At 37.9% G+C, this 25,106-nt stretch overlaps 1 protein-coding gene across 1 annotated transcript in view; it reads right to left on the bottom strand.

Annotated features, from left to right (window-relative positions):
* LOC133527956 (adhesive plaque matrix protein-like) overlaps positions 1-19,332 on the bottom strand; it is a 57,246-nt gene extending 37,914 nt beyond the window's left edge. Inside the window, exon 1 of the mRNA XM_061865172.1 lies at positions 19,224-19,332. Coding sequence (XP_061721156.1) covers positions 19,224-19,254 — 31 coding nt within the window. The 5' untranslated portion in view covers positions 19,255-19,332. The remainder of the gene's footprint in view (positions 1-19,223) is intronic.
* Between the last annotated feature and the right edge of the window lie 5,774 nt (positions 19,333-25,106).

The raw sequence follows: 25,106 nt of genomic DNA, 5'->3' as shown, positions 1-25,106 counted from the left end.
TCATTTATGCATTCATTAACACGAATATAAGAACATACATAAAAGATTTCAAGAAAAGTCTATATTGTCTATTCCTCATAAAAGCTCTTGTGCTTTTAATCGCTATAACGTTACTGCGATTAATGGCTACCAACCTAACAAAACCAAAACGAATACAGTTTTAAACTAAGTGCATTGCTGCCAACTTACAAAATATTCATTTGGTTGCATAGTAAAAATAATTACTTCATAAGTCAGAAACACGCATGTGACACCCGTAATATAGCAACACCCATAGACTACGAAAACCGCTTAGCGTTGCTTGTTAGTCTCCGTAGGCTACGGTGGCCAAAATTGAGAAAAAAACTGTCCAAAAATTTAATTTAGCAAGTAGCAAGTACCAGGGCCTCATGAGTTACGAGAAGGTGTCGCCGACCGGCCGGCCGCGGCCCGGGGCGGGCCGGGCGCGTAACAAGGTATGCTCGCGCGTCTTGGCTATATACTTTTGCTTTGTTTACCTAAATTAAGATTTATTTTTGTTGACTCGTAGGAAAAATAGTGTATGCAACGTTGTATAAGTAGGTCAAAAAATGCTCGTGGCGTATTCCTTTACAATGTTCGCCTACGCCTTCGGCTCCGGCTCACATTGTAACTCACGCCACTCGCCTTTTTTTGACCCTTCTTATACGACTGTTGCATAAAATACTATTTTATCTTAGTCTGCCAGTACGGGTAGATACTGTATGTATACACCGTGTGTGCTTGCTGACAATGCTGACTCACTGTTAACTTTAAAAGCAGTTAATCCATGGTTAAGCTTGATCGACATTTATGATGATTGTCACGTATGATCGAAAGTGGTCGTGACGTTGCAAACTTATTTTGAATGGATACCTACGTAGAAATTAGTAATGATGACTTGGGCTTAAGCCAGAGGCATAAGCCAGGGGTCAACAAGCTTTTTAGGAGAAGAACCAATTGCAGTTAAAATCTTCTCACATTTCAGCTGACATTATTAATTACAATACGTTAATAAAGTATGAATCTTAGTGGATACAGTCCCCTTAAATTTTGGACCCGGGTACGTCCTTAAACTACGTTCAAAAGAGAGGTATGGGCATTGTGAATTTCATCTCGCTTTGTGTGGTAGGGCACAGCCAGTGGATGTCATTCCAGATCTAGAGCAGAGCCCAACTGGGGAAGTACCTCCACCTTACAGAAAACCGCAGCCAAATAACACTAGACCCTACTCATAGTGTTGTGTTCCTGCCGGTGAGTAAGGTTGCCAGAGCTCAACGAGGGGGGGCGGGTTTAGGGTCGGCAACGCGCATGTAATTCCTCTGGAGTTGCAGGCGTACATAGGCTACGGAGACTGCTTACGATCAGGCGGGCCGTATGCTTGTTTGCCACCGACGTAGTATAAAAAAAAAAATTGCTCTCAGATTGTCCGGGAGACATCGCATAATTACTATCGGTAAGACCGTGTGTTGTGTGCCGTGTGTCCATGTATATATTTATATGTATCATATACGTTCTCTTGTGTTTTAGTTTTTTAGGTGTGTATAATTAAACAATTATTGTACTATAGGTATTTTGGGTACTCTCTTAGGACAACTTTGCTGTCATGAAATAAAACGAGATTTTCTTCTTCTTCTTCCTAGCGTTTATCCAGGCTTATTGGCACGGCTCGTGGGAGCCATGGGTCCGCTTGGCAATTAATCCTGAGAATCGACATAGGCACAAATTACGAAAGCGACTGCTATCTGACCTTTCAACCTAGAGGGGAAACTAGGCCTTATTGGGATTAGTCCGGTTTCCGCACGATGTTTTCCTTCACCGAAAAGCGACTGCTATATATCAATGTGAACGAAACCGGCAAAACATCCCACTGTGTCGCTTCCCATAAGGACGAGATTTGCTTGTATCTTTATACGAATAATCTGCCAAGGCGTCTTTATGGCAAGCGACAAAGTGGGATGTTTTGCCAGTTTCGGTCACATATATCGTACATAAGTTGCGAAAAACTCATTTGTTACGAGCCGGGGTTTGAAACTTTGAACCCGCGACCTCCGGACAGAAAGTCGCACGCTCTTGCCGCTAAGCTATCAACACTTGTTTGCGCGAAATGAAACCGGTCATTTATTAATCTTAAATCTCTGTCTGTCTGTGACCTCTTCACGCTTAAACAGGTGAACCGATTAAGATGAAATTCGGTATTAAGATAGTGTGAGGCCCGGGGATGGACATATGATAGTTTTTATCAATCATCATCATTATTCCACTAAGACGAAGTCACGAGCAGAAGCTAGTCTAATTAGAATGAAGCGTAGTCGGTGTGACCGGTTTATGAGCCACGCTACCGTGGGCAATGGGAGTGGTCGATTCGTCTCATCGGACACCGGTACTCGCGCTCTATTTCTTCACGCAACTTTGCTTATAAGGGCTTCCAGTGGAACCTAGCCACGGAATATATAATTGTATATGGCCCAGCCAACTGGTTAAATTAGCCAGCTAATTAGTTGGTTGAAGAACAACCAGCCAAGTCATTCGCACCGTTTAGCCAGATAGGTGAACGTTTGATGAATTTGATGTTCGGTTAGGTTATTACGTATTTTATTGTAAATGTATTTATTTTATCTTAAGTGATTTAATTTCTTTAAGTTTTTTAGATTACATTTAAATTACTTGCCTTAGTGAAACAGTCGTTTTCAAAGAGCTGACTATCAATACGCCAAATTGTTAAATGTTGAAGTGATATTCTATCTGGCTAGGTGACTAATCAGCCAGATGGCTACGACTTATACCGTATAAACGAAGCTCTCAATATATCTATGTCTTGAATTTAGTTATCCCCATTTTATACCCAGCCTGGAGCTTTGAACATCACGCAATACATATGAACAATATAAACGTTTTCCCATAAGAAAGAGTAAATAACTTCCAGAAGCTACTTCCCTATTTTAGTTTCTAAAACCAAAAGCAATCTCATATGTATACCTATTAAGTTTCTGCTTTACCTTCACTGACATATGAAAGTAAAATAAAATAAACTTATACCGATTAAAGCCCTAAACCTGTGGTGACACTACGAGTATGAAACGTGTTACATTACACAAACCCTTCTAACTGTCGTTAAATTTCACAATGACGCGCATTACGGTTTCGTCGCCATAACGCCCGTCATAAATTGCGTCACATGTTGACAGTTGTATCTTTATTAGGCGTCAACTGCCGCTATGCTATTTAAGGGCTGACTGCTGATTAAATGTAACTCGTTTCAGTAGTGAAAGTGGACATGTTTGGAAAAACAGACGCCTAAAACTTTAACGTTACTATTAATGTGTCATCAGAGACCATAATTTTATATCCGCAACGCAGGCTTCGTCAGATGAACACAAACTCGCGATCTGCTACAGGGTTCGTTACAAAACAATACAACGGTAAAATCTTCAACAGGCTTACTTACCCTAAAAGTATACATAAAATAAGTATAACCTACAAGTCAAAAATACCCTCTCTGGCCGCCAGCGGGCACTGTGCCCAAAAGGCGGCCGCATTACCCAGTTGAATGGCGATTCTCTGGGTGAAGTACTGGCCAGCCCTTTGGTCACCTGTGGCATCCACCAAAGCGCCGGGCGCTGGCCCCCCATGGCTCCAACGTTTCGACTCCAAAAGCCTCAAATATGTAGCCACTGCCGAGCGGTTCTCGGTGCTCGGCGGTTGAAATCTCATGTTCAGCACCAATGCTGGTGCCCGGTAAATGGGACGAGGCGACCGTGTCTACACACGTAGCTAGCTACACCCCATACTCCAGGGCACCAGCGTCATGCCGTCGGGCCTCTTGCCGTCATCCCTCGCGAGACTAACAGGCTCCAGCAATGTGTAACTAAATGTACACGGCAGTGTGTCTGACCAAGGTTAAAAAAAAATTATACGTTCTTAGGCTTCCTTAGATCAGATCAGATTTGAACACTTGCATTAATTTGAGTGGAATCATGTTTCCCGCGATTGGCTAATAGTCTCAAAATACTCCTAATTAATTAATAAGCGTGTCATTGATGCAGACAGAGTGCACTTATAGAGTTTCTTTCACTATAATAAAGGCCAGCGCATAGAACGCTGCGTGCATGGTTTGGACATCTAAATATACAGTAAACTTATCCTGTTATTTATCTTTTGTATTTTAAACGAGTGTTGAAATTAACTTATAATGTTTCCCTAATGTAATTATCAACCACATCGTAACCACATAACATGTCAGCATACCTTCCGCTGTATAAGGGTTAACATTACTCAGACCTTCTGTGAAAGTGTAACGAAAACGGCGCTTCGGCAATTAACTCTGATTAACATCGAACAATACAAAGCTGTTGGCAAAACAGTCTCGGCTTACTGTACGTCATAGGAAGATATGTCGTTATTTCACCGATGTCGAGATGTACAATGGGCAGGCATTCTGTACTACTTGGTTTATTTAAATGTTGTGTATTAAAATTTGTACGCGGTGATGAAGATTTTATCTGCAAATGGTGTTTAAGATATAATCAGATTGTTTGCATGATATTGTTGTTGCCCGACTGGCGAGAACGGATGGTATTGTTTTAGTATATATTATTATTTCTTACGTAACTTTGTGTGTTTGTATGTCTTAGCTTAGCATTTAATGATCTGATAGAACTAATTTAAACTATTATGTACTTAGTAAGAATTTTGTCTTTACTTGTAATTTATGGGATGCCGAACTGTCAAGTAATTTATGTATGCTCAAGTGTAATAAAAACGGGTTTATATGCATAGAAATGCGACTCTTTTGCAATGCTTATACTAGTAGGTATATACATATGTGTAGTAAAAATTACGTTAGCGAAAATAATCACTAGATAGCATGATTTCAAAGTCTAGCTGCTTTTTCTCAGACGTTCAACTCTATATGTAATTAGTTATATATGTTAGCTCTAGAGCTCTGGGTGCGTAGCCAACATGAACTGCAACTGTCTCTCTAATATGGAAGAGTGATAGAGAAATGACTACGATATGCTACGGAGCGTTAATGATTGGCATGTTGGCTAAGCACCTTGAGGTTCTAGATATCTAATGCAGTAACTCAATAAGAAAATGTGTTATAATTCACTTACAAGTCTTACAACTGTTCACAACTCATCCGAGCGACCAACCTTTGCCGGGAGACTACCCATAGCATTAGAAAGCGGACACGCGCCACGTCTAAATGCAGTATCTATTTCTATGTACTAACCCTATTTCCGAACGAAAGTGCCGGAGAAACGAAAACATTGGCTGATTTTAGTAATTGTGGTAAGGCCGCGTTCACGTGTTGAAGATTGAGGCAAAATTTAAGTTACTTACTGTTTTAGCTCTGCCGACTAAAACAAGCGTACTTTGTGGTCGAAGACAGTTAAAAAAACTAATGTTGCATACGTAAGTAGTTTTCTTCTATCTAGTACCTATGTACTAGGTACATTCAATTCCAGAGGGTCGTGATCACAAAGAATACGTATCTATAAACCACCGCGAGTGCGGACTTCTGGCCGAAGGGTGTGGTATTTCGGCGGTTCCGTAGTAAGCGACGCAACCGAAAACTGTATCGCCGAAAAGATTTTTAGCTTTTAAGTTTTTTATTATTGTATGTATATATGAATGTTAGTTTGTAAGGTATGCTCTGCTTCGTACAGCTAAACTGTGGAATGAACTGTCGCCTGCGGTATTTCCCCACCGATACCACCTTCAAGAAAAGAGCGTACTCTCATCTTGAAGGCCGGCCACGCACTTACAACCCCTCTGGTGCTGCAGGTGTCTATGGGCGGCGGTGATCGCTTACCATCAGGTGGTCCGTCTGCTCGTTAGCCTCCTATATCATAAAAAAAGTATGTATTTATGGACCTTAGTTGCTTGATAATAAATTATATTTAATTTTATTTTATTTTATAAGTTGGAAGTATTACCTATACTTTTGATATTTACTAGTCGATGTTCGGTTAAGAAAAACATAATGACAACTAGACAAACTCAATAGGACTTAAGTTCAGATATCAGTCGCTTTAAGAGGCCTTATTCCTACAGACGAGCGTATTTTGTAAAATGCTTCCTTTTTCATTCAAGATTACGACGTAACTATTAGTATTTATTCAAAAACTGATAACGTACTTAAATAATCGTTTCCTAAACTAGGGGCTCCAACAGTTCAAATTTTCATTTTCTCTTTTAAACCACTTTTTTAATGAGGTTTTTTGGGAGTCTTTTCCAAATTTTGCAGTGAGATGTGGCGTTTCGGTTCTCAATTTTGCTATAAACAAGGATCATTTGGTACATGAATGACTACAATTTGATTCAACATATCTCGTACGAGGGGCTGGAATGATTAACAATGGAAGATTCATTTGAAAAAACTGATAAAATACCTTCCGAGTTTTCTTCATTTATTTGGCGAAAACAGGGTTTTATTATATTTTATTTCCGCAAATTGTACGCATATTTTGCTTTAAAAATAATATTATAGCAAACTGTAACTTTATGTTAACCTATAAATAAAAAATCGTAACAATGGGACCTACATTGCCGTAAATTTATATTTTTTTTAAAACACGTATAAATCACGCAGCAGCGACGCCCCGCTCTCAGTCCGCGCGGAGCGCGCTTAGAGGACGGACCTGTGCTCGATTGTCAGGCATTCGTTGCGATCGTAATCAGCTACGGAGTTCCGAGAAGTGCTATATACTGCGATTAGAAAATCTTAATAAAAGTTCATTTTTTACAGTATGCCTAACAGACTCGCTTATTGATGGATTTTCAGTGTTACTTTTTTTTTAATACTAAGTCGGTGGCAAACAAGCATACGGCCCGCATATGTACGCCTGCAACTCCAGAGGAGTTACATGCGCGTTGCCGACCCTAACCCCCTCCCGCCCCTCGTTGAGCTCTGGCAACCTTACTCACCGGCAGGAACACAACACTATGAGTAAGGTCTAGTGTTATTTGGCTGCGATTTTCTGAAAAACGCATTTTCACTTGAAATTACGTTAGGGTTTGCATTATTATTTTTGACCCGGATGAAGTCCAAGCTCTCATGATGGAGTCAGGAGTTGGTCACCAGAACTCCTAATCAACTAATTATAATCCCATCGTGTTTGGGCTCAAAAGATTTGCGCTGACGAACACCATCGATCTAGATGAGGTCCAGGGTCTCATGATGGAGTCAGGAGTTGGTCACTAGAACTCCTAATCTACTCATTATAATTCCATCGTGTTTGGGCTCAACAGAGTTGCCCTGACGAGCACCTTCAATCTAGATGAGGTCCAGGGTCTCATGATGGAGTCAGGAGCTGGTCACCAGAACTCCTAATCTACTAATTATAATCCCATCGTGTTTGGGCTCAAAATATTTGCGCTGACGAACACCATCGATCTAGATGAGGTCCAGGGTCTCATGATGGAGTCAGGAGTTGGTCACTAGAACTCCTAATCTACTCATTATAATTCCATCGTGTTTGGGCTCAACAGAGTTGCCCTGACGAGCACCTTCAATCTAGATGAGGTCCAGGGTCTTATGATGGAGTCAGGAGCTGGTCACCAGAACTCCTAATCTACTCATCATAACTCCATCGTGTTTGGGTTCAATAGAGTTGCCCTGACGAGCACCATCAATCTAGATGAGGTCCAGGGTCTCATGATGGAGTCAGGAGCTGGTCACCAGAACTCCTAATCTACTCATCATAACTCCATCGTGTTTGGGCTCAATAGATTTGCCCTGATGAACACCATCGATCTAGATGAGGCCCAGGGTCTCATGATGGAGTCAGGAGTTGGTCACTAGAACTCCTAATCTACTCATTATAATTCCAACGTGTTCGGGCTCAAAAGATTTGCCCTGACGAGCACCATCGATCTAGATGAGGTCCAGGGTCTCATGATGGAGTCAGGAGTTGGTCACCAGAACTCCTAATCTACTCATCATAACTCCATCATGTTTGGGCTCAATAGAGTTGCCCTGACGAGCACCATCAATCTAGATCAGGTCCAGGGTCTCATGATGGACTCAGGAGTTGATCACCAGAACTCCTAGTCTATTCATCATAACTCCATCGTGTTTGGGCTCAAAAGATTTGCCCTGACGAGTACCATCGATCTAGATTAAGTCGATTGATGGTGCTCGTGAGGGCAAATCTATTGAGCCCAAACACGATGGAGTTATGATGAGTAGATTAGGAATTATGGTGACCAACTCCTGACTCCATCATGAGACCGTGGACTTCATCTAGATCGATGGTACTCGTCAGGGCAAATCTTTTGAGCCCAAACACGATGGAATTATAATGAGTAGATTAGGAGTTCTAGTGACCAACTCCTGACTCCATCATGAGACCCTGAACATCATCTAGATTTATGGTGCTCGTGAAGGCAAATCTATTGAGCCCAAACACGATGGAGTTATGATGAGTAGATTAGGAATTATGGTGACCAACTCCTGACTCCATCATGAGACCCTGGACTTCATCTAGATCGATGGTACTCGTCAGGGCAAATCTTTTGAGCCCAAACACGATGGAATTATAATGAGTAGATTAGGAGTTCTAGTGACCAACTCCTGACTCCATCATGAGACCCTGAACATCATCTAGATTTATGGTGCTCGTGAAGGCAAATCTATTGAGCCCAAACACGATGGAGTTATGATGAGTAGATTAGGAATTATGGTGACCAACTCCTGACTCCATCATGAGACCCTGGACTTCATCTAGATCGATGATACTCGTCAGGGCAAATCTTTTGAGCCCAAACACGATGGAATTATAATGAGTAGATTAGGAGTTCTGGTGACCAACTCCTGACTCCATCATGAGACCCTGGACTTCATCTAGATCGATGGTACTCGTCAGGGCAAATCTTTTGAGCCCAAACACGATGGAATTATAATGAGTAGATTAGGAGTTCTAGTGACCAACTCCTGGCTCCATCATGAGACCCTGAACATCATCTAGATTGATGGTGCTCGTGAGGGCAAATCTATTGAGCCCAAACACGATGGAGTTATGATGAGTAGATTAGGAATTATGGTGACCAACTCCTGACTCCATCATGAGACCCTGGACTTCATCTAGATCGATGGTACTCGTCAGGGCAAATCTTTTGAGCCCAAACACGATGGAATTATAATGAGTAGATTAGGAGTTCTGGTGACCAACTCCTGACTCCGTCATGAGACTCTGGACTTCATTTAGATCGATGGTACTCGTCAGGGCAAATCTATTGAGCTCAAATACGATGGAATTATAATGAGTAGATTAGGAGTTCTAGTGACCTACTCCTGACTCCATCATGAGACCCTGGACTTCATCTATATTGATGGTGCTCATCAGAGTAAGTCTATTGAGCCCAAACTCGATGGAGTTATGATGAGTAAATTAGGAGTTCTGGGAGTTCTGGTGACCAACTCCTGACTCCGTCATGAGACCCTGGACCTCATCTAGATCGATGGTTTTCGTCAGGGCAAATCTTTTGAGTCCAAGCACGATGGAATTATAATGAGTAGATTAGGAGTTCTGGTGACCAACTCCTGACTCCATCATAAGAACCTGGATGGACTTCATTCGGGTCAAAAATAATAATACAAACCCTAACGTGATTTCAAATAACACTGAAACTCAATAGCACTAATGTGCGCAAACGATTGGCATCTTGACTAGGCAGCATGGGTGCGTAGCCACCATGCCAATCGATACGACAACGAAACACTATCTGTCTCTCTCTCGTACTAATATGCACAAACGATTGGCATCTTGGCTGGGCAGCATGGGTGCGTAGCCAACATGCCAAACGTTTACGATACGACAAGGAAACACTATCTGTCTCTCTATCGCACTAATATGCGCAATCGATTGGCTTCTTGGCTAGGTATCATGGGTGCGTAGCCAACATGCCAATCGTTTACGATACGACAACGAAACACTACTCTCTCTCTATCGCACTAATATACGCAAACGATTGGTATTTTGGCTAGGCACTAAGCAAGTGTGTGGCCAACATGCCAATCGTTTACGATACGACAACGAAACACTATCTGTCTCTCTATCGCACTAATATACTTTATTTATACCTGCAGTCATTTCCTAACTTCTTCATTTTCCATTGGTGTGAAAGAGACAGAATAAAGAGCAAGGGTTATAGTACACTCTGTAGTCTGTACACTTAGTAGTAGTGTACATAAAAAAAAAAACTACTGTGCATATACAATAAAATAAAGAGTGCCCATATGATATCATATGGCACTAAAATTAATTTTGCTTGAAATTATATTGAAAAATATCAAGATTATTCTAGTCTGCATTGAAACGCGCGTCGCGTTGCCGGCGCTCGCGTACCGAGCGCCAACGCCATCTATCGAGCGTTATTTCGTGAAATCGGAGAACGCTCCAAGGATTAAGGGCTCTTAATAAAAAAAAACTAGTACCTACGCCAGTTCCTGGGATTACTTGCCATGAGGATCTGAGGCTCCATGAGCCGTGGCAAAAATCCTGGACAACGCTAAGATGATCAAGTAGTAGGTACTAGTTTTTTTTACCTATGTATGTAAGTATAAATCATAAGATGAATCTCGCGAAGCGCAGAAAAAAATTACGGCCACCAGACCAGCAGCCAGACCAGATGATACTTGGATCTTATCCGTTCTGTCTCTTTCGTTCTATATATACTTCCTCTTTTCACTCCCATAACAATACAGCTTTATGAGGGTGAAAAGAGGGAAAATAGTGCAGAAGTTCTGAAACTTTTACACGAACGAAGTAATAAGTAGATGGCAGAAACGAATGTACAGAGCTGATAATTAGTTAATTAAAGATTTTCATCGTCTTGCTACATGAAGCGCGTGGTTAGTGTCATTTTCTTGTCGTCTCTTACGTCAACAACTGTCAATCTCTGACAACACCTATCAAGCTTTGAAACCTACCTACTGCATGTTTTTAACAACAACATATGCAAAGTTAAGCTGGCCATACACACTAGCGTATGCCTGCGCAGTTTTATCAGCTGCACAGGTAAAACGGAGCGTGTGTGGCATTCGCCTGTGCAGTTTCCTATACAGCTTTACCTGTGCAGTTAAACTGTACGGGCAAAACAGCGCAGGCGTACGCTTTAAAACCAGCTTTAAAACCATTACATTCAGTCAGTTTAAAATGTAATTTTATACAACTTTTGCGAGTGTATTATACCTATTTCTAAAACGTGTAAGTAAAAATTAAATCCAAGTTTTAAACTTTTATAGAAATTAAAGAAAGTTCAAAAGTGCAAAAATTACCATGGATCTTACGGAGCCAAGATACCTAGGTACAGTTAGTACTAGAAGTTATCAAGTTAGCCAGGTGTCCATAATTATGTATACATGATCTTATTCTTTTGATAATGATGATTAAGTGAAAACATTGTTATGACAGGTGCCGTCTTTGCAATAACCCAGTCTCATTGTCCACCCAAACTTTAATCCATAGACCGTTATACTATTCACTTTTTCTACAATAGTCCCAGTCTCTACATGACATGAAAGCTCTCCAGGGGACTCTAGGTGTTGGATCTATATCTCCACTCAAGTCTATCAAAAGACCGGGATTTATAGGCCCGTGAAATCCGAGGAGATAGTAGGAGATAGATAGCTTTAGTTCATTTCGCACCGCGCTCGCTAATTTACTTGTCCTGCTAGTAGTATGTACATGCTAGGTACCTATTTATTAATAACACCACGTTATAAGTGGGTACATTATTAATAGTAGGTTATTAACGTATACTTATAAATAAACCTATTTTACATAAATATCTTTCCTAACAGCGTAGAAATCAGATCGTTTACCCGTACCACTCTATTCAGATTAGCCTGTATTTTTTTAAGTTTCATGTTCAGTGCAGAGAGCAGTTAATGAAGAATGTGTAATGATGCGTGTCTAATGAAGTAGTCAGTTTCTTTGCTCTCGTTTAGAAATATACACTGTTTGTATTGGATTTATTTAGCCCGACTGCCCAAAAACGGAGTATAATTATGTAGTTTGTGTTTGATATATTGTTACTAAGTATAAACTCACGTTATTCTGAATATAATGGTAAAAACTATTCTGAAAATTAAAGGTTACGTACTTAACTACTCAATATTGTATGACCAAAATAAAAAGACATTGAAAGTATTGAAACGTATGGAGTGCGGTTTAAAATAGTAAGCGTTTCATAGAGATACGAGATATAGAACTAATATCGTTTTGGAGAAAACTTTATAGTCGGAGGAATAATTCATTTGTAGGTATGGTAGATATATTATATACACTGTGTTTTTTTTTTCCGTGAAATTCGAGGGTGCATTCCTGGGCTTAAATTAAGTAACTTTCTCAAAGACACCGGTTTTCTAATTAACTCCATTTCGAAGATAATCAATAATTTATTTTTGTCTTATAAGGCCCTTACGAGCGTATACACTTGTCTTAATGCCTGTTTACATATTGATTAGTGTTTAGTACGAGTGTGTACAGTCAGCGTCAAATACTTCGTAGCAGTCAAAGTGGCCAAATAGTTCGGTACACCATACTAAATATATGGTGTACGGTACTATTTGGCTACTTTGGTTGCTACAAAGTATTTGACGCTGACTGTACATTTGCTACTAAACGTAACTACTATTTCGGACCATCGATAAGTTCAGTACCCCTAGTGTAAATAATTTCGATTTCGAAACGTGACGTACGCGTTTGCGTTAAGTCTCATTTTGTATGGGTTTTTAAACAGCGCGCCAAGCGGGACGTTTTGGAAAGTCAAAAATCTCATACAAAATGACACTTAACGCAAACGCGTACGTCACGTTTCGCTGTCGAAAATATTTACACTAGGGGTACTGGTATAGATAAGTTCTCATTTAGATATCGTTTTTATGTCGTATAATTAACAGAAGCAGCTCGATTCGGGCAACCAATGTCACTTTGACGTTAGAAATATCGTAGATAGATCTTACTGGGATTACAGCGGAATTGAAATAACGCCAATTTTGACATGTCGTTTAGTTATCGGACTTTTAAAAATCTTTCCAAGATCTTAAACGTGTCTTAGTGATTCTTCGAATCGGGCCGATTATAACTTTTAAATTTAGTTTCTTTTGTCACGGAAATCGTGCATTTAATTTCATAATATATATTAGTTTTATTTCCAGTAACGTTAACGACTTAATTTGAGTTATTAGTATTTTTTTCTGCCGTCCATTAGTAATTCGTTTTCAATCACACGCAATACCCGTATTTGCGTTGCGTTGTTCCTTCGCGTGCTTTATTTATACAAAGAGTGATGTGTTTAGATGATAAACAAGTCAAATGCATGTAAGTGATGAAGATAGACTCACGCGACTGTCACTCATACGAAAAGTAAAAAAATTTTGCAGTTTTGCGAAGACATTTCCGCAATTTAAACAAGTCAGAATTTGATAAAATTTGGTAACTTTGAGCTCCTCATTCTTAGCGGAATAAACATCCCAATAAGGAAAAAAAATGAGGCCTATCACACAACTTTGTCAGTAGAAAAGGGCGCGAAATTCAAATTTTATATGTGACGATAACCCTTGCGCCTAGATTTTTAAATTTGCCGCTTTTTTCTACAGACGGAAATAGCTTGACAGACTACATATAATTTTCCGTAGAGTTATGAAAATTCCATACATTTTCGTAACTCAATGGGAAAAATCGCGCTTCTAAATATTTTACAGAATAGGAAAAGGAGGAGGAGACGATATCTAGCGAAAAAAAAAACGTCAACAAAACAAAATAAAAATAAGGGTCTATTTATAATATATATATTTATAATATATATACAGTAGGTATTCTTAAAGTAATTATTCCGAAAAACTCATGTACGAGCCGGGGTTTGAAACCGCGACCCGCCTAGCGGTAAGAGCGTGCGACTGTCGATCCGGAGGTCGCGGGTTCAAACCCCGGCTCGTACATGAGTTTTTCGGAACTTATGTACGAAATATCATTTGATATTTACCAGTCGCTTTTCAGTGAAGGAAAACATCGTGAGGAAACCGGACTAATCCCACTAAGGCCTAGTTTACCCTCTGGGTTGGAAGGTCAGATGGCAGTCGTTTTCGTAAAAACCAGTGTCTATTACGCCAATTCTTGAGATTAGTTGCCAAGCGGACCCCAGGCTCCCATGAGCCGTGGCAAAATGCCAGGACAACGCGAGGAAGATGATGATGATAGTAGTCTTAAATGAATTAGGTAGGTACTAGGGAATAAATATTTATATATTATTAGACTATTTCGGTTTATAATTAGGGACTTCCTCTTCTTTTCCGGTCTCTCATTGTAGTCCCTAAACTGCGAATAAATACCAACGGCAATAATAATAAAAGTGAAACCAAAGACATAATCGATCACGCTTTGCTTTCTATGCAAAGAAATTTGAACACCGTTGTCTTTGTCTTGAACAAAAACACTGCTTCTGTAACAGTCACGGAATTTTGTTGTATTCGGGGTGGTTTTTGTCTTTAACCTAGTTTAGCATTGTTGTTTCAAAAGCGTGATTTGATAACGTGTTTAATGAAAAGCGACTAAAGCGAGTGATTGTTCCAGTTTTCTTGTGCTAGTAATTTTGTCTGCTAACGAGTTAACGATCCTCAGGGATTCCGCATCCTAACAGAAAAAAGAAAAAGTTCAAAGAAAAAAAGTAGTGGGCCAAAATTAAGATTTTTTTTAAACATGAAATACATCATAGATTAGATTACAGGAAAACCTATATGAATGGTCAAGCATGAGTTATATTAAGGCAAAAAAAAATGTAAAACAAATTATTCACCAACCCTTGAGGCGCGCTTCCGACTCGCACTTTGCCGGTCTTTGTTTATTTCAGCACCTCCTTTTTTAAAGGCAATCTGTAGGTAGTTATGTCACTCGGGCCACAAAAACTGTAAGCGATTGACCTTTTATTTTTCGGCATAATACAGGGAGGAGCAAATATAAACAAAATGCATACCTCTTACTCGCCCACCCTGTAGTCTACAATGGGACAAACGTCAACGTTACAACATCATTTCCATTTCCAGTCGGTCCAAGCTTACTATGCATGCCATTTGCAATGACAAAGTGTGTCAATGTCATCAAAATGTCAAATTTCTATGAAAATACCACTTTGTTCTGTTAAAATCGGTGGAAAGTTAGCTTAGACAGACTACACTGAACTGCTGCTAATTATAGTATTAGAAGCTTTCTTTTTCATTTTTTTAGCTTCCTAACCTAGGTACCTATTAATTATTATAACTACAGTGAAATTTCGATAATACGACACTTTGACAGTCCGGTACATCTAGTAATCGCACTAATGATGCTAGATGTCGCCTACGAAAATAATAAGCGTTTTGGTACCAAAACAGATGTATGGAGTGAGCACTCTATGTATTTCTTATTTCTCTACGTTCAGATTGTCAAGGCGCTAGAGCGCGTGTTTACATATTTGTGAGCACCTATCCCGCTCCGATATATCTGATGGCGACTATACTGTATTATGCATCAATTTAAAATTGTGACCATATTTCTCCACCTGAACGTTTAATTTAATAACGCTACACCTTCGATTAGCTAATATAATAACTCGCTCAAGAACAAGTCCTCTACAATCATAGGTCGATGGCTCAGAAACCTTTAATCATACTAACATTATTATGTCTTCGCAATAAGGTTTAAAATTGTCATGATTGTTAGTTAGCTGTATAGGCAATGGTTACCAGCAAACAGGTTCTGTTTCCTACTTATTAACCTTAACCGATAAACACGCGGATCCGAGCTTATTAAAATGATGAGGACCTACTTTGGCTGGACTGATTGCTATCTTATATCGAGTGCAACGTCTGCGTCTTTGGCATATAAGGTAGAGTTAAGGAATAGAATCTCCATATACCAAAAAGTGTCCGACAAAAAACTATAAATAGGTGGCGCTACAATACCTAGAATACTTGAGAAAAAAATCTTATCATAGACAGCGCACGTCAGCCTAGGTTCTTAGGTACTCCTTGCGCTACTCTGGAGAGATTTGGAACTATTATTTATAGCTGACAACTAGACACTTTTGTAACAGTTCTGCCTATGGAGATTCTATTCCTTGCCTCTATCTTCCATAGTCTTTGGAAAATAAGACCGAGTTAAGTAAATCTACAAGACATTTTTGTGTCAATTGCTGCTAACTGATGAATAATACATTTGATTTTGAGACTCCTTTCATACACCTGCCAAGCGGCATTCGAAATTTAAAAATCTGGGCGGCTACCGGGACAATCGTAATTCGTCAATTGCGAGCATTTTTCTTTGTCACTCTAATTACGTCTTAGTGAGAGTAAAAGAGAAAGATCCCCGCAATTTGCGAATTTCGGTTTTCGCGGTAGGCCCCCTGATCTTGATAACGCACTAATACTCGTACGTATGGATTTTAGCGAAAAGCACTGCATGTGATTTATGTTCTCAATCAATTATAGACCACATTTTTACAATCCTTATGTCCTTCCTCAGTTGCATAAAGACGGGTCCACATTTGTGTATTCGTTAGTGTAAACGCAAAAACTCCTTTATCTTATTATTATACCTAGCATGACCGCGATCTTTTTGCGTCCACGTCCACGATCAAACGTTGGTCGGTCGGACGGGAACGCTGCGCTGCTAATACACGACGGAGATACGATACGGCAAAATGATACAAATATGGACCCAGCTAACTGGGGAACTTGGAATCTTCTTGGTAATGTATCGGCAGCGGCACCAATCATGGGTCATTTAAGAGGAAAAGAGTATTTCACTGATAAAGTAAAAGTTCCACCTCTTAGTATGATCCGTTTTTTTAGGCGTATTGTTTAAAAGATACTGCAATTGGTTTCCACATAATTAACAAATAAAAACAATGTTTTATTTTCTCCGGTCATGGACATAATGAACAAATTAAAACTATGTTTTTTTTCTCCGTTCATGGACAACAAAGCTCCAGTAATGAAACCCCGGTAATGGACGATTATCCTGTAATATGCCCCCTACAATTGACATTACTTTAGCGGTCTAATATTTTACATTACTTACATCATAGAAGTTATGCAGTTTTACAATTCCTAAAATATACTACGAGCCGAATTTCGAACCCACGATCTTCTGTTTTAATGCCACGTTAAAACTTGGCTATGGCTGTTAGCATGAGCTCTGGGCTATAACCGCGAAAATCGAAGTTCGTCAATTGCGGGCATTTTTCTGTCACTCTAATTACCGCTTAGTGAGAGTAAAAGAGAAAGATCTCCGCAATTTGCTAATTTCGATTTTCATCCCCCCCTTCCCCCCCCCCCCCCCTTCCAGGTAAGCAACTACTTAGAATAATAATAAGGCTGCTCGTTGATCTAGACGCGCGCGGTCCGGGACGCTCCACTGGCCACCAACGGTGCTTAACTGTACGATTCGATCGGCGATCGCGATCGTTATGGTATCGTGTGCTTGGTGTAACTGTAATCGATTAATTAGGGGCTAATTCAGGAACGTAATAACGATGCAAGTGCGAAAAGTAGGAATTACCTTTTCGCGAGCGTATTGTACAACGTTTTACAGTACATATGGCCCTTTAAATTTTCGACATACGCACGGATTATATAGTTCTAGTTACCGCACTAGGGCGATATGTATTGTAAAATATAATGAACTGACTTTTGCCCGCGATTTCGTCCGCGTAGATTTTAAACTGTCCCCGCCCTTGTCCTCTTAGTACTCTCGTACTAAATGGAAACCCCTTGAACTACCTTATAGGATGGATTCCGGTACAAAGTATCATATGTTTTCTAGGTTACTTGCTGAATTTTATCAAAATCCGGTCAACCGTATTTGCGCGATCCAAAATCATAAAAACGCAGGAATATTATTAATACCTAATAATAAATGTGGCTGCATTATAGAAACGTTTCAAAGCGCGGATATTTACAAAAGATTAACATACTTACTCCAATTTAATATTCAAATGAAATTAACAATTGTTAATTACCCTATGTTTGATTAAGTATGTGCATTAATTACCTGTTGCGAATAAAAACAGTCCTGTTTAAAATCTTTACGTGACTTTTGTAAGATATGTGTATTTTTTTTAATTCAGGTTTCACGTTTTTAGTTAAATAATTTCTGAGAAGAAAATGTAACTCTTACGAGTATCACGTTTTTGTTTCCGCACCCGCCCTTACCCGTTTTAAACCGACTTTAAAATTCTAAAAGGAAGTTTTCAATTCGGTTGTTTTTTTTTTCAACTAAACTTATGTCCCTGTCTGATTAATTATGTCAGAAGCTATTCTACAGGAAATATTTTCGGTATATCAATTATCACCAAACTAAAAAAGTATTTATTCCATTAAAATGTAACTCAAAATTAAAATGCAATCTAAAATTAATTAAATAAATACATACATAGTACAAAAATTAAACTAACCTAATAAACCCAATCACAAAAAGAACACCCCTTCTAACAGGCCGGCCTGCGGGATTGACCCCATTTCGGTGTTACCCCTCTGTATCTTTTATAGCCCTAAAGATGAGAGAGGAATAAATTAAGCATTTTCTGCCTCATTAAAACATAGACGTAAAAACACATATATAAAAGTTATTGTTTACTAATTTCTTATACGTACTGTAGGTTTCCTAGATGATTAAAATTCTTAACCTTTTATCTAGCTCGGTTCATTTTGAAATTATAGCGACGGTTTGGCGTTCTCGGCGGCGCCGGGCGTGCGCTGACTTATCATTAGATACGGCGCGTGAGCATTTTCTTTTGGAAAACTTACTTACAGGGAAACCATAGTTATGGTAGCGGATTTCCTTCCTAGGTATATATTTTATTATCCATTCGTTGCCATGTTTTTATTGTTTATGCTTAGATATTTAACTGTATATTAGTTATATCTTAAATTGGCATATTTTTAGTGGTTTCTTTCACTGTTCTGCGTGTTTGTTTTTTTTGTTTTGAGTTTTTCACGACTTAGATTTTCTTTTTTAAATTTTTTAGGTAAAATAAAGTTAATAAAGTTATGAATAATTATTTTTTTATACAAAATAATACTTATTACGTAATTAAAGTATATGTATAATTAATTACACTCCGATTTCTTTATAATCATTTAATTAGATTATTATTTAATTAGAAACTCGTTCATAATTTCACGTACCTTAATTAAAATTAGGTTAATTTCATATCCTTATTTTCTAATAACTTACCTATCATCTTATCACCCCTTGTCCTCATCATGATCACAATGCAAGCTTCAGCACAATGTCATCACTGTCACAGCACTAGAGTTCACTGTTACGATGCGCGTGATTCGGTGCGCGGTCGGCTGGGGACTGCGCCGGTGTGGGCGGGATAGTGGAAGTGAAGCGAAAGGTGACGTCAGGGTTGGGGTAAGCGAAGATTTCTTACCCCTTTCGCATGAACATCCTTACAGATTTATTTAGTAACGTCAGGTTTGGGGTAGGATAGAAAGAGGTAGTGTATACTTTTCTTACTCCTGTTTGTGTATATTCTTATATTTAGACTAATTTAATAGTAATTTCACGTCCGGAATAAGCGAAGAAGTTTCTTAATTAAATTCTATGCTGCTCATAAACATCCTTATAACCTATCTTTTCCTCAAAAGGGGTAAATATATGGAGTAATAAGTTTGAAAATCCAAAGGATGTGAAAGAGGGTAGTGTGAAGTAACTAAGAGCTTCATTTTCTCTTATTTATATTTACATGAAAGGTGCATTGAGTTACTTTGAGAGCGGGGAATTTTGGAAATGGCAAATATAATAAAAAAATAATATATATAAAAATTTGGAATCGACCTAGCCCCAAACCAAGCAAAGCTTGTACTATGGGTACAAGGCGACGATACGCATACGTAACATATATATAAATACATACTTATATACATATAAAACACCCATATGACTCAGGAACAAATATCTGAATGTGTTCATCACACAAATATAATATGCCCTTACCAGGATTCGAACCCAAGACCATCGGTTTCATAGACAGTAGGCTAGACCGGTCGTCGAAAATGTCGAAATATACCTAAAAGCACTTTCTACTGTAACAACAGTAAACAAAGATGCCGTGGTCTGGTTTTATAGATATTTATTCAGTTTACAAAATTACCCAGCTTTCGTAGTTGCTCCAAAGCACCATATCGTGTGTAAATAATAGGCACGGCAACAGATAAATAAGTGCTATTTATGATTACGTGAAAGATATAAGGAAGCAATTTCTCTATTCAAATGATGCGTGTTTTTATTTTATGGTTTTCCTAGCAGAACAAACGATAAAGCAATACACGTAAATTAATTATTCATATATATTGCTCCAAAAACGAAGTTCCTTCTTTATGTAATGTTTGGAAACGAATGTTACGAACTGAAAGTGCCATATTTCATAACTGGGGCTAGTTTATGGTCAAATGAACCATATAATGGCCCACTGGCCATTTGCACGTACAGTGGTGGCAGGCGTGTCTGTCATAATAGGCACTTCTGTGCGGTAGTTCGTAAGTAATGAATCATAACCTTCAATATACCACCGGGTTGAGTTAAAAATAGTGACAATATTCGCTGCGTAGGTAGCGTATTCACACAGGCATATACGTATGTAATACCAAAGAGTATTTGCAATAGAGGTGGATTGTCAAAGTAAACTTTGTGGCCACAGTAAATTTACTGCCATCTTGATTAAAACTTTTAGAACGCCATTTGACTTTGATTCTTATTCTTTCACTGATATGTGTTAAATTTGTTAAATAGGCCAAAGGTTACAGACCAGTTGAATATATATAAGCTCTTCAACATTCCTAAAACTAATGAGTTTTACTGCGGTGGGCTCTTTTTTCCCTGCCCAATTTTTCCCTGTCCTTTGAAACCCTGAAGTCTAGAGTCAGGTCCATAGATAAATAAATAAATAAATATTATAGGACTTTATTACACAAGTTGACTAAGTCCCACAGTAAGCTCAATAAGGCTTGTGTTGAGGGTACTTAGACAACGATATATATAAAATATAAATATTTATAAATACTTAAATACATAGAAAACACCCATGACTCAGGAACAAATATCCATGCTCATCACACGAATACATGCCCTTACCAGGATTTGAACCCGGGACCAGCAGCTTCGTAGGCAGGGTCACTACCCACTAGGCCAGACCGGTCGTCAAAACACACCTATAATTAAAAGAGTCCCTCTAGTTATTCATAAAACTGTGACATTTTTATAGTTGGCTTGTTCTTTCTATTATTTATATAGCTCTTATCGTTTAATTGTTGATATTAGTGATATATCTTCTAATAGTGCTGTTGTCGCTTTTAATAGGGGTTTTGCCTAATAAAGATAACAAACAAGTTTTATCTCTATTATCGAAAGTGGTCACTATGGGTTGTGAACAGCACTATATACATTTACCGACGTTTCGAATAAGTATGTTTATAGTTCATACACATGTGTTGTTTCGATTAATACTTAGATTGTTACCTTCAACTGGGATGAATAGGAATTGAAGGTGCATAGGGATAAAAACCGGGATTGACATTCTCCTGATAATTTCTGAAATACTTTCCACACAAATTGTATCATATGCAAAACCAATCAATCAGTATCAATCGTATTATACAATTCGTGTGAGTAGTGTTTATGTAATTATCAGGTAAATGTCATTCCCAGTTTTTAATTCACCCCGCCAGCCTTATCCACCTCGGTAGACGGTAACTTATTTAAATATAAGAAACCTCGTACATAGGTACTTGATAGTCATTTTATTCACGTTGTTGTTATCGTATAATGCGAAAGTGTGTAGTATTTTTGATATTTCACCGACACTTGTAAAATTTCTACAGCCTTATCCATTAAAAGTCGAATGTCTTATTCGTCCTTTATGTTTTCTACGTATTTAATTAAAGCTACTGCAATTGGTTTCAATATTATTAACAAATTAAAACTATGGGGTTTTGCTACATTCATGGGATGTATGGCGCCATTAATTTTCAAACTAACAAATCAATGAAAAATTAAACTTAAGAAGCTCTTTGGCTCTTATTTATAATAAAATGTTGCCAGTGTTTAAAAACTGATGGAAAATACTTGTTTTACAGGATTTGTCTATACCATCTCATTACTGGTGCCAGGTGCCAGTCTCATCATAGGGGCGTTTACTATAGTATAGTATAGTATAGTATAGTATTACTCGGAAACTGGTTCAGGTTCACTGAAAATGTCCACCATTTTGTGAAAAATATAAACACTTTTCCTCGGCTTCTTTTCATTATCAACTTATTACGAAACCTCCACATCACCCTCACCTTTAAAGGATGATTTCGCATACAAATGATATAGTTTCATGCCGATAAATAAATAATAACTATCGGCTCGGCTTTCCTTACTCATTTTTATTCATAGCAAGTGCGGCGTGCATGTATGAGTACTTCGCTATAATTTCTCTCGTCCTTTGGAAAGTATGAGGCATGGAAAGCAGTTCCGGAATATTTTGGGCAATCGATAGAAGTAGAAAGTTAATTAGTACTTTTGCAAACTGCGCGTGTTACGTTATTGTGTAGGGTTTATTGATTATCAATTAAGTCTGAAAACGCTACGTCACTTTGCTATTTTTCGATGATAGGTAGTGGGTAAGGTTAGCAAATTTACACATAGGGTCATATGTGGGGTTTTGCTATTAAACTCATTTATTAGAGCTAAAATACTATTTTAATCGATTTGTAGTACATACAGATACATCGTGGGCTGGTACAACCCGACAGATTTTAACCTCGCATTCTTGAGGTTTTGAGGAAGGAGCAAAAATTTTTATATGAGTTTTGGTCAAAATCGGAAAAAAAAATTAGCAGATTTTTTTGCTTTTTCTGCATACGATACGTAAACCGTTAATACCTTGGCGAAAAAAAACAATTACAACGAATTAGTATAGTTTTTTATTTTATTTACACATAAAATTTGCGAGTTTCTTTCAAAACTTTTATGTCTGCCAGTAGGTATAAATAAATAAATAAATTATTTTATTTCAGATACATGCGACCCATACTTACACAATCATTAATTTAGTAGCAATTTTAACAAAATTAGAAAGAAAATAAAAACCTTAAAATTACAACAAATAACACGAAACCACAACCACCCTGTATACCAACCACCGTGGCATGTCTAACTAAACCAAGCCACGTAATGGTCAAGCGTCGCAGCACTCGCAGCCAAAAAGGAGTTATTCGCTAGTTATTACAGACACACATTTTTACAAAAATTTACATTATCTCTAAAACAAGACCGATTTCAGAAAACTTAGTATGACATTTTAGTCTCTAAATGGGGTCAAGAATACACCTTTAAAATCTGTCGGATTTTATCAGCCCACGATGTATAATTTTATTTAGTTGTAGGTAACCGAGTCGACTAATGCTTAGGCTCAATCTCCAATTTAAAGAAAATGATGCAAACTTTACTAGGGTAAAGGCACCTATTACCGTGGTAGTTAAGGAACTTTTCAAAAGAGATCCAAAAATTAAGGGTATCAATGCTGTCTAACAGCCAGGAATATTTTTTTTTCATCAGAGCATTTAATGAACTTTCCGTTTCACACGTTTTTGGATTCATTTTGGGTTATTATATGTATTAAAATATTTTTTGAAGCCAAAATGACCAAATCTTCTATTACCGTGGCAAGGGACAGGCTGTGATTCTATTATCGCGAATTGAGCTTTCATTACCGAGGGTACAATTGGCATGATTTTTCTGCACTCGTTAACAGAAACCAAACTCAAAATTCGAAACCTAATACCGAGGGTTAAAACAATAATAACGACGATGGGTTCTGTATATTATTTTTGTGTCATTAAGTTTAATAATGACACAAAAATAAAAAATAAAACTATAGGAGTATGTTTAAAAATAAGAGATATATTCGAAGAGATTATAATTACACTTAGGCACAATCAAATACTATTAAATAGTTAACTTACCAAGTACCCACGAGTACCTGTATAACAAGTTATAAGTTGAATGTTTTACATGTAAAACAACAAAAATTATTGTTAGTAAAGTTTTACTAAGGACGTATATGACAAATAGGCCTGCCTGTTATTAAATAAAGTAATTTTTAAATGCTATAAAGATTGATAAGAGTTTGTCTTACTAACATAATTAGCTGCACAAAAAAAACAAGTAAGTAACATTTTCTCATAAGGCACAGCGTAAATTATAGTCGAAATTTTATAAGCTGGTCGTTTACCACCTGAGTGAAAGTTTACCACAGTGAAATGGTAAACGTCCACCTTATAAAATTTCGACTATATATAAAAACATGAAATTTTTTAATTCTAATATTTTTGATAAGGTAATTAAGTTAAATAAAGTCTCTCACATATTATGTGTTATAATTTACCCGTTTATAACTAACAAATCACAGTACTTTTCTTATTGCTGATTCTTATAGCTAAAAAAAATCATGTCTGAGATTTTGGACTACTGTATAAATAAAATTATATATAAAAAAAATCTAATCGGAATTGTCCGGCAGTTGGGTACCCTTCCTTGTCAGAGTAATAACTGAATCAGAAAACAGAAGAATTTAAATCTGATAATGATAACTGAAGTCTAAATTTTATCAACGAAATCTGTACTTGCGGTACCCTAAATGCGATATTTCAATACAATACCAAATAGTCACTCGGTAATAGATAACTCTTTAAGAGCCTATTACCGACCCATTCAATATTTCTCTGGGTCGGTAATAGATTTCTATACATTCTATTACTGAGGGTAATCTGATCATACCATCGGTAATAGGCTTAATTTGGAGTTTAATTAAACCTAATTCCGACCCATAAAAAGAATAAAACACAGATGTTTTTTCAAATCAAATCAAACACGTATATTACAAGCTTCTTGTAAAGACAAAATCACATAACTGGCAAGTAAATTTTAGGTTTTAACTCAAAATAAAAAAAAAGTTGACAGATTAAGGGTTCCCATAGAAACAAGGAAATTGGTGCTGAAGTTTTTGTTAAAAATTAAGGGTTAGTTGAATACTTTCCATACCACGGAAATAGCTCTTTAATAGCG

This window comes from Cydia pomonella, chromosome 18 (genome assembly GCF_033807575.1).
Source record: "Cydia pomonella isolate Wapato2018A chromosome 18, ilCydPomo1, whole genome shotgun sequence".
NCBI lineage: Eukaryota > Metazoa > Arthropoda > Insecta > Lepidoptera > Tortricidae > Cydia > Cydia pomonella.
The sequence above is the reverse complement of the archived record's forward strand: the minus strand, read 5'-3'. Positions and strand labels throughout refer to the sequence as shown.